This window comes from Triturus cristatus, chromosome 11 (assembly GCF_964204655.1).
Source record: "Triturus cristatus chromosome 11, aTriCri1.1, whole genome shotgun sequence".
Classification (NCBI taxonomy): domain Eukaryota; kingdom Metazoa; phylum Chordata; class Amphibia; order Caudata; family Salamandridae; genus Triturus; species Triturus cristatus.
Genome location: NC_140594.1, coordinates 1,144,498,344 through 1,144,511,512, shown reverse-complemented (window position 1 = coordinate 1,144,511,512; position 13,169 = coordinate 1,144,498,344). Strand labels below are relative to the sequence as shown.

General features: G+C 35.9%; 1 protein-coding gene across 1 annotated transcript in view; it reads left to right on the top strand.

Moving 5' to 3' along the window:
* Nucleotides 1–13,169, top strand: part of LOC146788598 (tenascin-X-like) — a 694,637-nt gene that overhangs the window by 553,525 nt on the left and 127,943 nt on the right. The window contains exons 38-41 of the mRNA XM_085633173.1: nucleotides 1,444–1,698; nucleotides 3,895–4,149; nucleotides 6,348–6,602; nucleotides 8,797–9,051. Of these exons, the coding sequence (XP_085489299.1) occupies nucleotides 1,444–1,698; nucleotides 3,895–4,149; nucleotides 6,348–6,602; nucleotides 8,797–9,051 (1,020 nt within the window). The remainder of the gene's footprint in view (nucleotides 1–1,443; nucleotides 1,699–3,894; nucleotides 4,150–6,347; nucleotides 6,603–8,796; nucleotides 9,052–13,169) is intronic.

Sequence of the window (13,169 nt, the reverse complement as noted above, 5' to 3'; positions counted from 1 at the left end):
TTTCAAACACAATAATGCATTCACACCGTTCCTGCTATCATATTTGCACACAGTCAAACAATCCACATTTGCAAGCACCATTTACATATATAGGGTCCTCACTAGTTTTGGACTTTTTACTTTTAAATTATTTTTTATCCAACTGTGTTGAGTTATGAGAGGCTTATTTTTAGTAGGTTAGTTTCTGCAGCAGAACTGTACTAATATGTGTATTGATCATCATCCTTAGAAGAATACCCCTTTAGCTTCAAGACTGCTTAAAACCAAGCCATGGATGAAATATTTGTCTGTTTGCATGCAAAATATCTGAATTTTAAACAGACTTAGTATTAGTTTAGTTCACTTTTCAAATTCAATGGAAAAAACTACTTACTGGTTTCATCATTATATGTAAAGACAAATGAAGTATGACACAGTATGAGCAGGTACACTTATAATTACAATGTATCACAAAATATTTCAGTGAAAAGTATTTGTAAATGCAGCAATGCATTTGCAATATTAGTATTTGAATAGTTGTGGTATTTTCTCACTTCTTGTTGAATGGAAATTCTTGTCACAAACTGACTTCAGAGAAATCAATGCATATGAACATTCATATGATTCCAATTTAAGAACATCAATAATTGTTAATCTACTATAAAGTAACATATTTACGCTATTTGCAAAAGCTAGCAAAATGTGCATTCACAACAAGTGATCAGAAATATCTAAAATCAAATCAATCCAGTTTGTACATCAACATTAATATACTGGTCAACTAGTGAAAATATATAAAAGCTACTAACTCACTATTCAGAGATTTCAGATGTTCAAGTAGAAGGCTATACAAAGTGTGTAACCTGGAAAATATATAGGTATTTAGTAGTATACAAAGTAAGAAAATAAGACGAGCAGTGAGAGAACTCTGGCTGCCTTGAGTTGTAAAATTCAAGCATATAACAATCTTACATCATACATGAATGCAAAATATATATGTACTAACTTTTTAATAAGAAATAATCTAATCTCCGATGTACCAAATATTTGGAAGACACACTAATTGTCTGTTAATTGAACATTTAAACGTTATCTAAACACTGCTTAAGTTATCAATTTGGGATATGATTTTTCTATAATCAATGGGATAAAGTTACAGTTACTCACAGATCGGGGTTGAGAATAAGTTATCACAACTAAACTGATTTTATAGAAAACTTTATTTGCTCTTTTGATAATTTATAATGTTTAGTAAAAATCTCAATTTTGAATTTCGAAATCAAAGAGGCAGTGGTGTTAGGAAGTAGCTCACTCTATTGTGAGATCCGTAATGCTGTATATTGCTGCAACTAACAGGTGTCTTTTTAAAAAAAAGTATGATGCTTATCTGTTTTGAAAACTACTTGTGACAATTATGTAACTAATTCTATTAGTGGTATTTCACAATCCATTTTCTCATTTCAGTACCCAATGTAACCAACAATCTAAAGCGGACAGATGTCACCATTGATTCAATTTCTATGAGCTGGCTACCACCGACTGGCAAAAGAAGCTCCTACTTAGTGCAAGTTTTAGGAAATCCAGCCTCAAATGTGACAACGTTGTATGAAAATGTGTCCATCTTAAATTTAATACCTGGCAACCTGTACACATTCAATGTCTTTGCTGTGGGTGAAAATGGTGTACTGGGAAATAGAAGTACATTTTCAGAATACACAGGTGAGAGTTAACTTTATAAAACAGGTATAATTTTGATAAATGTGCTTTTCATGCATGTACAAATAGTTTTTTCAAATTTACAAAATGTATTTGTTAGCTGCCTGCATACATGTACCTGCTGGGGATAATCCACCTTCAGTAAACTTTGACACTGTAATCTCTCCTTATCATAACTGGAGCATACATATTTGCAATTTCTGTGTTTGTTTGAGGTTTTCAAATCATAAAAGCCGATTCACTGGAACAGTTGCTTTTCAAATTCTATACAACAGTGATTTCCAGGTCACACTAAACTGGATTACTTTTGGCGAGTTTCTGTTTAGGCTTTGAATTTAAGATATTACATTTAATTTCGTTCTAACTTTTTTCCGTGTTTTAGAATGTAACTGATATCTCGGGTACTATTAAATAGTCCTTCTAGTGCACCTGATTATTTATATCAGGAATAGATGTTCAGGAGTATCAAAAGAATAATATTTACACATGAGCAATGTCTAATCTACAGAGACTTTAAAATGAAAAATGAGAATAAATGCTAAATTACTGAAGAATCTTTTGTGTTTTTGAAAATATATGTGTCATTAAATTATATGTAGAGATATGTTATCCATGCTTCTTTCCTGGAAACAAAAAGGATCCCAATCATACAAGGACTGCATATTCATTACCTTCCCGAGGTTTGAAACTATCTAGCTGGTTAAGAGAATTACAAACCATGTCTAAGAAGCAAGAATGTTTGCTGAATTTCAAACACAATAATGCATTCACATCTTTCCTGCTATCATATTTGCACACAGTCAAATAATCCACATTTGCAAGCACCATTTACATATATAGGGTCCTCACTAGTTTTGGAGTTTTTACTTTTAAATTATTTTTTATCCAACTGTGTTGAGTTATGAGAGGCTTATTTTTAGTAGGTTAGTTTCTGCAGCAGAACTGTACTAATCTGTGTATTGATCATCATCCTTAGAAGAATACCCCTTTAGCTTCAAGACTGCTTCCAACCAAGCCAAGGATGAAATATTTGTCTGTTTGCATGCCAAATATCTGAATTTTAAACAGACTTAGTATTAGTTTAGTTCACTTTTCAAATTCAATGGAAAAAACTACGTACTGGTTTCATCATTAGATGTAAAGAGCAAAGATCAACCCAGTATATCGACTGACATATGAGCATGTATACTTAAATAACACTGTATCACAAAATATTTCAGTGAAAAGTATTTGTAAATGCAGCAACGCATTTGCAATATTAGTATTTGAATAGTTGTGGTATTTTCTCACTTCTTGTTGAATGGAAATTCTTGTCACAAACTGACTTCAGAGAAATCAATGCACATGAACATTCATATGATTCCAACTTAAGAACATCAATAATTGTTAATCTACTATAAAGTAACATATTTACGCTATTTGCAAAAGCTAGCAAAATGTGCATTCACAAAAAGTGATCAGAAATATCTAAAATCAAATCAATCCAGTTTGTACATCAACATTAATATACTGGTCAACTAGTGAAAATATATAAAAGCTACTAACTCACTATTCAGAGATTTCAGATGTTCAAGTAGAAGGCTATACAAAGTGTGTAACCTGGAAAATATATAGGTATTTAGTAGTATACAAATTAAGAAAATAAGACGAGCAGTGAGAGAACTCTGGCTGCCTTGAGTTGTAAAATTCAAGCATATAACAATCTTACATCATATATGAATGCAAAATATATATGTACTAACTTTTTAATAAGAAAAAATCTAATATCCGATGTACCACATATTTGGAAGACACACTAATTGTCTGTTAATTGAACATTTAAACGTTATGTAAACACTGCTTAAGTGATCAATTTGGGATATGATTTTTCTATAATCAATGGGATTAAGTTACAGTTACTCACAAATGGGGGTTGAGAATAAGTTATCACAACTGAACTGATTTTATAGGAAACTTTATTTGCTCTTTTGATAATTTATAATGTTTAGAAAAAACTCAATTTTGAATTTCGAAACCAAAGAGGCAGTGGTGTTAGGAAGTAGCTCACTCTATTGTGAGATCCGTAATGCTGTATATTGCTGCAACTAACAGGTGTCTTTTTAAAAAAAAGTATGATGCTTATCTGTTTTGAAAACTACTTGTGACAATTATGTAACTAATTCTATAAGTGGTATTTCACAATCCATTTTCTCATTTCAGTACCCAATGTAACCAACAATCTAAAGCAGACAGATGTCACCATTGATTCAATTTCTATGAGCTGGCTACCACCGACTGGCAAAAGAAGCTCCTACTTAGTGCAAGTTTTAGGAAATCCAGCCTCAAATGTGACAACGTTGTATGAAAATGTGTCCATCTTAAATTTAATACCTGGCAACCTGTACACATTCAATGTCTTTGCTGTGGGTGAAAATGGTGTACTGGGAAATAGAAGTACATTTTCAGAATACACAGGTGAGAGTTAACTTTATAAAACAGGTAACATTTTGATAAATGTGCTTTTCATGCATGTACAAATAGTTTTTTTCAAATTTACAAAATGTATTTGTTAGCTGCCTGCATACATGTACCTGCTGGGGATAATCCACCTTCAGTAAACTTTGACACTGTAATCTCTCCTTATCATAACTGGAGCATACATATTTGCAATTTCTGTGTTTGTTTGAGGTTTTCAAATCATAAAAGCCGATTCACTGGAACAGTTGCTTTTCAAATTCTCTACAACAGTGATTTCCAGGTCACAGTAAACTGGATTACTTTTGACTAGTTTCTGTTTAGGCTTTAAATTTATGATATTACATTTAATTTCGTTCTAACTTTTTTCCGTGTTTTAGAATGTAACTGATATCTCGGGTACTATTAAATAGTCCTTCTAGTGCACCTAATTATTTATATCAGGAATAGATGTTGAGGAGTATCAAAAGAATAATATTTACACATGAGCAATGTCTAATCTACAGAGACTTTTAAATGAAAAATGAGAATACATGCTAAATTACTGAAGAATCTTTTGTGTTTTTGAAAATATATGTGTCATTCAATTATATGTAGAGGTATGTTATCCATGCTTCTTTCCTGGAAACAAAAAGGATCCCAATCATACAAGGACTGCATATTCATTACCTTCCCGAGGTTTGAAACTATCTAGCTGGTTAAGAGAATTACAAACCATGGCTAAGAAGCAAGAATATTTGCTGAATTTCAAACACAATAATGCATTCACACCTTTCCTGCTATCATATTTGCACACAGTCAAATAATCCACATTTGCAAGCACCATTTACGTATATAGGGTCCTCACTAGTTTTGGACTTTTTACTTTTAAATATTTTTTATCCAACTGTGTTGAGTTATGAGAGGCTTATTTTTAGTAGGTTAGTTTCTGCAGCAGAACTGTACTAATATGTGTATTGATCATCATCCTTAGAAGAATACCCCTTTAGCTTCAAGACTGCTTAAAACCAAGCCATGGATGAAATATTTGTCTGTTTGCATGCAAAATATCTGAATTTTAAACAGACTTAGTATTAGTTTAGTTCACTTTTCAAATTCAATGGAAAAAACTACGTACTGGTTTCATCATTAGATGTAAAGACCAAAGATCAACCCAGTATATCGACTGAAATATGAGCATGTATACTTAAAATAACACTGTATCACAAAATATTTCAGTGAAAAGTATTTGTAAATGCAGCAATGCATTTGCAATATTAGTATTTGAATAGTTGTGGTATTTTCTCACTTCTTGTTGAATGGAAATTCTTGTCACAAACTGACATCAGAGAAATCAATGCACATGAACATTCATATGATTCCAACTTAAGAACATCAATAATTGTTAATCTACTATAAAGTAACATATTTACGCTATTTGCAAAAGCTAGCAAAATGTGCATTCACAACAAGTGATCAGAAATATCTAAAATCAAATCAATCCAGTTTGTACATCAACATTAATATACTGGTCAACTAGTGAAAATATATAAAAGCTACTAACTCACTATTCAGAGATTTCAGATGTTCAAGTAGAAGGCTATACAAAGTGTGTAACCTGGAAAATATATAGGTATTTAGTAGTATACAAAGTAAGAAAATAAGACGAGCAGTGAGAGAACTCTGGCTGCCTTGAGTTGTAAAATTCAAGCATTGAACAATCTTACATCATATTTGAATGCAAAATATATATGTACTAACTTTTTAAGAAGAAATAATCTAATCTCCGATGTACCACATATTTGGAAGACACACTAATTGTCTGTTAATTGAACATTTAAACGTTATGTAAACACTGCTTAAGTGATCAATTTGGGATATGATTTTTCTATAATCAATGGGATTAAGTTACAGTTACTCACAAATGTGGGTTGAGAATAAGTTATCACAACTGAACTGATTTTATAGGAAACGTTATTTGCTCTTTTGATAATTTATAATGTTTAGTAAAAATCTCAATTTTGAATTTCGAAACCAAAGAGGCAGTGGTGTTAGGAAGTAGCTCACTCTATTGTGAGATCCGTAATGCTGTATATTGCTGCAATTAACAGGTGTCTTTTTTAAAAAAAGTATGACGCTTATCTGTTTTGAAAACTACTTGTGACAATTATGTTACTAATTCTATTAGTGGTATTTCACAATCCATTTTCTCATTTCAGTACCCAATGTAACCAACAATCTAAAGTGGACAGATGTCACCATTGATTCAATTTCTATGAGCTGGCTACCACCGACAGGCAAAAGAAGCTCCTACTTAGTGCAAGTTTTAGGAAATCCAGCCTCAAATGTGACAACGTTGTATGAAAATGTGTCCATCTTAAATTTAATACCTGGCAACCTGTACACATTCAATGTCTTTGCTGTGGGTGAAAATGGTGTACTGGGAAATAGAAGTACATTTTCAGAATACACAGGTGAGAGTTAACTTTATAAAACAGGTATAATTTTGATAAATGTGCTTTTCATGCATGTACAAATAGTTTTTTCAAATTTACAAAATGTATTTGTTAGCTGCCTGCATACATGTACCTGCTGGGGATAATCCACCTTCATTAAACTTTGACACTGTAATCTCTCCTTATCATAACTGGAGCATACATATTTGCAATTTCTGTTTGTTTGAGGTTTTCAAATCATAAAAGCCGATTCACTGGAACAGTTGCTTTTCAAATTCTATACAACAGTGATTTCCAGGTCACACTAAACTGGATTACTTTTGGCGAGTTTCTGTTTAGGCTTTGAATTTAAGATATTACATTTAATTTCGTTCTAACTTTTTTCCGTGTTTTAGAATGTAACTGATATCTCGGGTACTATTAAATAGTCCTTCTAGTGCACCTGATTATTTATATCAGGAATAGATGTTCAGGAGTATCAAAAGAATAATATTTACACATGAGCAATGTCTAATCTACAGAGACTTTTAAATGAAAAATGAGAATAAATGCTAAATTACTGAAGAATTTTTTGTGTTTTTGAAAATATATGTGTCATTAAATTATATATAGAGATATGTTATCCATGCTTCTTTCCTGGAAACAAAAAGGATCCCAATCATACAAGGACTGCATATTCATTACCTTCCCGAGGTTTGAAACTATCTAGCTGGTTAAGAGAATTACAAACCATGTCTAAGAAGCAAGAACATTTGCTGAATTTCAAACACAATAATGCATTCACACCGTTCCTGTTATCATATTTGCACACAGTCAAACAATCCACATTTGCAAGCACCATTTACATATATAGGGTCCTCACTAGTTTTGGACTTTTTACTTTTAAATTATTTTTTATCCAACTGTGTTGAGTTATGAGAGGCTTATTTTTAGTAGGTTAGTTTCTGCAGCAGAACTGTACTAATATGTGTATTGATCATCATCCTTAGAAGAATACCCCTTTAGCTTCAAGACTGCTTAAAACCAAGCCATGGATGAAATATTTGTCTGTTTGCATGCAAAATATCTGAATTTTAAACAGACTTAGTATTAGTTTAGTTCACTTTTCAAATTCAATGGAAAAAACTACGTACTGGTTTCATCATTAGATGTAAAGAGCAAAGATCAACCCAGTATATCGACTGAAATATGAGCATGTATACTTAAAATAACACTGTATCACAAAATATTTCAGTGAAAAGTATTTGTAAATGCAGCAACGCATTTGCAATATTAGTATTTGAATAGTTGTGGTATTTTCTCACTTCTTGTTGAATGGAAATTCTTGTCACAAACTGACTTCAGAGAAATCAATGCACATGAACATTCATATGATTCCAACTTAAGAACATCAATAATTGTTATCTACTATAAAGTAACATATTTACGCTATTTGCAAAAGCTAGCAAAATGTGCATTCACAACAAGTGATCAGAAATATCTAAAATCAAATCAATCCAGTTTGTACATCAACATTAATATACTGGTCAACTAGTGAAAATATATAAAAGCTACTAACTCACTATTCAGAGATTTCAGATGTTCAAGTAGAAGGCTATACAAAGTGTGTAACCTGGAAAATATATAGGTATTTAGTAGTATACAAATTAAGAAAATAAGACGAGCAGTGAGAGAACTCTGGCTGCCTTGAGTTGTAAAATTCAAGCATATAACAATCTTACATCATATATGAATGCAAAATATATATGTACTAACTTTTTAATAAGAAAAAATCTAATATCCGATGTACCACATATTTGGAAGACACACTAATTGTCTGTTAATTGAACATTTAAACGTTATGTAAACACTGCTTAAGTGATCAATTTGGGATATGATTTTTCTATAATCAATGGGATTAAGTTACAGTTACTCACAAATGGGGGTTGAGAATAAGTTATCACAACTGAACTGATTTTATAGGAAACTTTATTTCTCCTTTGATAATTTATAATGTTTAGTAAAAATCTCAATTTTGAATTTCGAAACCAAAGAGGCAGTGGTGTTAGGAAGTAGCTCACTCTATTGTGAGATCCGTAATGCTGTATATTGCTGCAATTAACAGGTGTCTTTTTAAAAAAAAGTATGACACTTATCTGTTTTGAAAACTACTTGTGAAAATTATGTAACTAATTCTATTAGTGGTATTTCACAATCCATTTTCTCATTTCAGTACCCAATGTAACCAACAATCTAAAGCGGACAGATGTCACCATTGATTCAATTTCTATGAGCTGGCTACCACCGACTGGCAAAAGAAGCTCCTACTTAGTGCAAGTTTTAGGAAATCCAGCCTCAAATGTGACAACGTTGTATGAAAATGTGTCCATCTTAAATTTAATACCTGGCAACCTGTACTCATTCAATGTCTTTGCTGTGGGTGAAAATGGTGTACTGGGAAATAGAAGTACATTTTCAGAATACACAGGTGAGAGTTAACTTTATAAAACAGGTATAATTTTGATTAATGTGCTTTTCATGCATGTACAAATAGTTTTTTCAAATTTACAAAATGTATTTGTTAGCTACCTGCATACATGTACCTGCTGGGGATAATCCACCTTCAGTAAACTTTGACACTGTAATCTCTCCTTATCATAACTGGAGCATACATATTTGCAATTTCTGTGTTTGTTTGAGGTTTTCAAATCATAAAAGCCGATTCACTGGAACAGTTGCTTTTCAAATTCTATACAACAGTGATTTCCAGGTCACACTAAACTGGATTACTTTTGGCGAGTTTCTGTTTAGGCTTTGAATTTAACCCCTTCGCTGCCAGGCCTTTTCCCCCTCCTGTGCCAGGCTTTTTTTTGGCTATTTGGGGTAGTGCGCGCTTAGGCCCCTTTAACTTTTTGACCGCATTAGGTAGCCATGCTAAATTTGCGTCCTTTTCTTCCAACATCATGGGGATTCTAAAGGTACTCAGGGTTTGTGGATTCCCCTGGAGGGGTCACAGAAAAGAGCCAAAATACAGCAACATTTTGTTTTTTTTTGGAAAAATTGGAAAAACGGGCTGCAAATGAAAGCATCTGGGTTTTTCCCTGCAAATGCTATCAAAAAAGGGTTTGTGGGGCTGAAATCACCATTTTCCCAGATTTTCGGGGATACTTGACTTTTGTCAGAAACCCAACATTTTTTACACAGTTTTGGCATTTTTCTGGGACATAGCCTATTTTTGCTATTTTTTGTGCTTTTGACCTCCTTCCTTTTAGTGGCAGAAATGGGTACAAAAGCAATAGTGGATCCTGGAAAGCTATACATTTTCGAAAAGAAGACAACATTCTGAATTCAGCAAGGGGTCATTTGTGTAGATCCATCAAGGTTTTTTTTATAGAAACAAACAGTTAAATATAGGATAAATTGAAATTTAGTTGAAAAAAACAGCCTTTTGTGTCAACGTTTTCACCTGTAACTTCTTTTAATTATGACAGCTCTTTGAAAGCAATATACCGTTGCATCCGCTGGACATTACTGGTTGTGGGGATATATAGGACTTGTAGGTTCACCAAGAACCCGACGAACCCAGAGCCAAAAACTGAGTAGTAACTTGCAATTTTTTTTATTATGTACCGGGTATATAGTAATTATTCTGTAAAAAAGTGTACATGGAAAAATCGGTATGAAAGACACCTATGTATTTCTGAAATGGGAACAAAATATAGAGTTTAGAAACAGTAGATATTTGCACATTTCTGAAATTGGGAATACTCATACTAGCATGAGAATTATCAGTCATTTTTTAGAATGACTTCTTTTTTACACAATATTTTTCATTTGGAAAGCAGAAATGCATGGAAAGTCAATAGATAATAACAGTTCCTTTACAAATCTGAATTACCCTAAGTCTCCCGATAAAAATGGTACCTCACTTGTGTGGGTAGGCATAGTGCCCACGACAGGAAACGGCGCAAAATGCAACGTGGTCACACCACATTTTCACAATGCAAAATTACCCTTTTTTTGCAAAGTGCCTAGCTCTAGTTTTTGAACCCTAGCTCTGCGAGCACCTTGGGAAACCTAGCAAACCTATACATTTTTGAAAACTAGACACCCAGGGGAATCCAGGATGGGGTGACTTGACTGCCTCCCACCAGGGTTTGTTACCCAGAATCCCTTGCAAACCTAAAAAATTATCCAAAAAACCACATTTTCCCCATATTTCTGTCGTGGAAAAGTCGGGAATCTGCGTGGATCCACAAATTTCCACCCACCCCGCATTTCCCAAAGTCTTACGAGAAAAACGGTACCTCACATGTGTGGGTCGGCCTAGTGCCCGCGACAGGAAACGGCGCAAAACGTAACCTGGTCACACCTCAATTTCGCAGTGAAAAATGACCCTTTTTTGGAAAAATGACTAGCTGGAGTTTTTGAACCCTAGCTCTGCGGGCACCTTGGGAAACCTAGCAAACCTATACATTTTTGAAAACTAGACACCCAGGGGAATCCAGGATGGGGTGACTTGACTGCCTTCCACCAGGGTCTGTTACCCAGAATCCCTTGCAAACCTAAAAAATTGTCAAAAAAACCACATTTTCCCCACATTTCTGTCGTGGAAAGTTCCGGAATCTGCGTGGATACACAAATTTCCACCCACTCCGCGTTCCCCAAAGTCTTACGAGAAAAACGGTACCTCACTTGTGTGGGTCGGCCTAGTGCCCGCGACAGGAAACGGCGCAAAACGCAACCTGGTCTCACCTCAATTTCGCAGTGAAAAATGACCCTTTTTTGGAAAAATGACTAGCTGTAGTTTTTGAACCCTAGCTCTGCGGGCACCTTGGGAAACCTAGCAACCCTATACATTTTTAAAAACTAGACACCCAGGGGAATCCAGGATGGGGTGACTTGACTGCCTCCCACCAGGGTCTGTTACCCAGAATCCCTTGCAAACCTAAACAATTGTCCAAAAAAACACATTTTCCCCACATTTCTGTCGTGGAAAGTTCCGGAATCTGAGTGGATCCACAAATTTCCACCCACCCCGCGTTCCCCAAAGTCTTACGAGAAAAACGGTACCTCACTTGTGTGGGTCGGCCTAGTGCCCGCAACAGGAAACGGCGCAAAACATAGTGAGGTGACATCAAAATTGCCTCTCTCAAAACCACCTGGTTTTGCAATGGGGGTCTCTTGGGTTTTTGGCCCGGTGCACGGCGGCCATCTAGGGAAACCTACCAAACCCATACATTTCTGAAAACTAGACACCCGGGGGCTTCCAGGGAGGTATGGCTTGCGTGGATCCCCCAACGTTTCCTTACCCAGAATCCCCTGCAAACCTCAATTTTAGCTGAAAAAAATCACTTTTTTCACACTTTTTTGTGTGGGAAAGTTGTGGCATCACCGGGCTCACTCAAATTTCACACCTCCCAGCGTTCCCCTGGGTCTCCCGGTAAAAATGGTGCCTCACTTGTGTGGGAGGCCCAAGTACCCACGACAGGCAAGGGCCCAAAACGTAGTGGTGCGACATCAACATTGCCTATCTCAAAACCACCTGGTTTTGCAAGGGGGTCTCTTGGGTTTTTGGCCCGGTGCATGGTGGCCATCTAGGGAAACCTACCAAACCCATACATTTCTGAAAACTAGACACCCGGGGGCTTCCAGGGAGGTATAGCTTGCGTGGATCCCCCAACGTTTCCTTACCCAGAATCCCCTGCAAACCTCAATTTTAGCTGAAAAAATCACTTTTTTCACACTTTTTTGTGTGGGAAAGTTGTGGCATCACCGGGCTCACTCAAATTTCACACCTCCCAGTGTTACCCTGGGTCTCCCAGTAAAAATGGTGCCTCACTTGTGTGGGAGGCCCAAGTACCCGCGACAGGCAAGGGCCCAAAACGTAGTGATGCGACATTTGGGATAGGCAATGTTGATGTCGCATCACTACGTTTTGGGCCCTTGCCTGTCGCGGGTACTTGGGCCTCTCACACAAGTGAGGCACCATTTTTACCGGGAGACCCAGGGGAACGCTGGGAGGTGTGAGATTTGAGTGAGCCCGGTGATGCCACAAGTTTCCCACACAAAAAAGTGTGAAAAAAGTGATTTTTTCAGCTAAAATTGAGGTTTGCAGGGGATTCTGGGTAAGGAAACGTTGGGGGATCCACGCAAGCCATACCTCCCTGGAAGCCCCCAGGTGTCTAGTTTTCAGAAATGTATGGGTTTGGTAGGTTTCCATAGATGGCCGCCGTGCCCCGGGCCAAAAACCCAAGAGACCCCCCTTGCAAAACCAGGTGGTTTTGAGATAGGCAATGTTGATGTTGCATCATTACGTTTTGGGCCCTTGCCTGTCGCGGGTACTTGGGCCTCCCACACAAGTGAGGCACCATTTTTACCGGGAGACCCAGGGGAATGCTGGGAGGTGTGAAATTTGAGTGAGCCAGGTGATGCCACAACTTTCCCACACAAAAAAGTGTGAAAAAAGTGATTTTTTCAGCTAAAATTGAGGTTTGCGGGGGATTCTGGGTAAGGAAACGTTGGAGGATCCATGCAAGCCATACCTCCCTGGAAGCCCCCGGGTGTCTAGTTTTCAGAAATGTATGGGTTTGGTAGGTTTCCCTA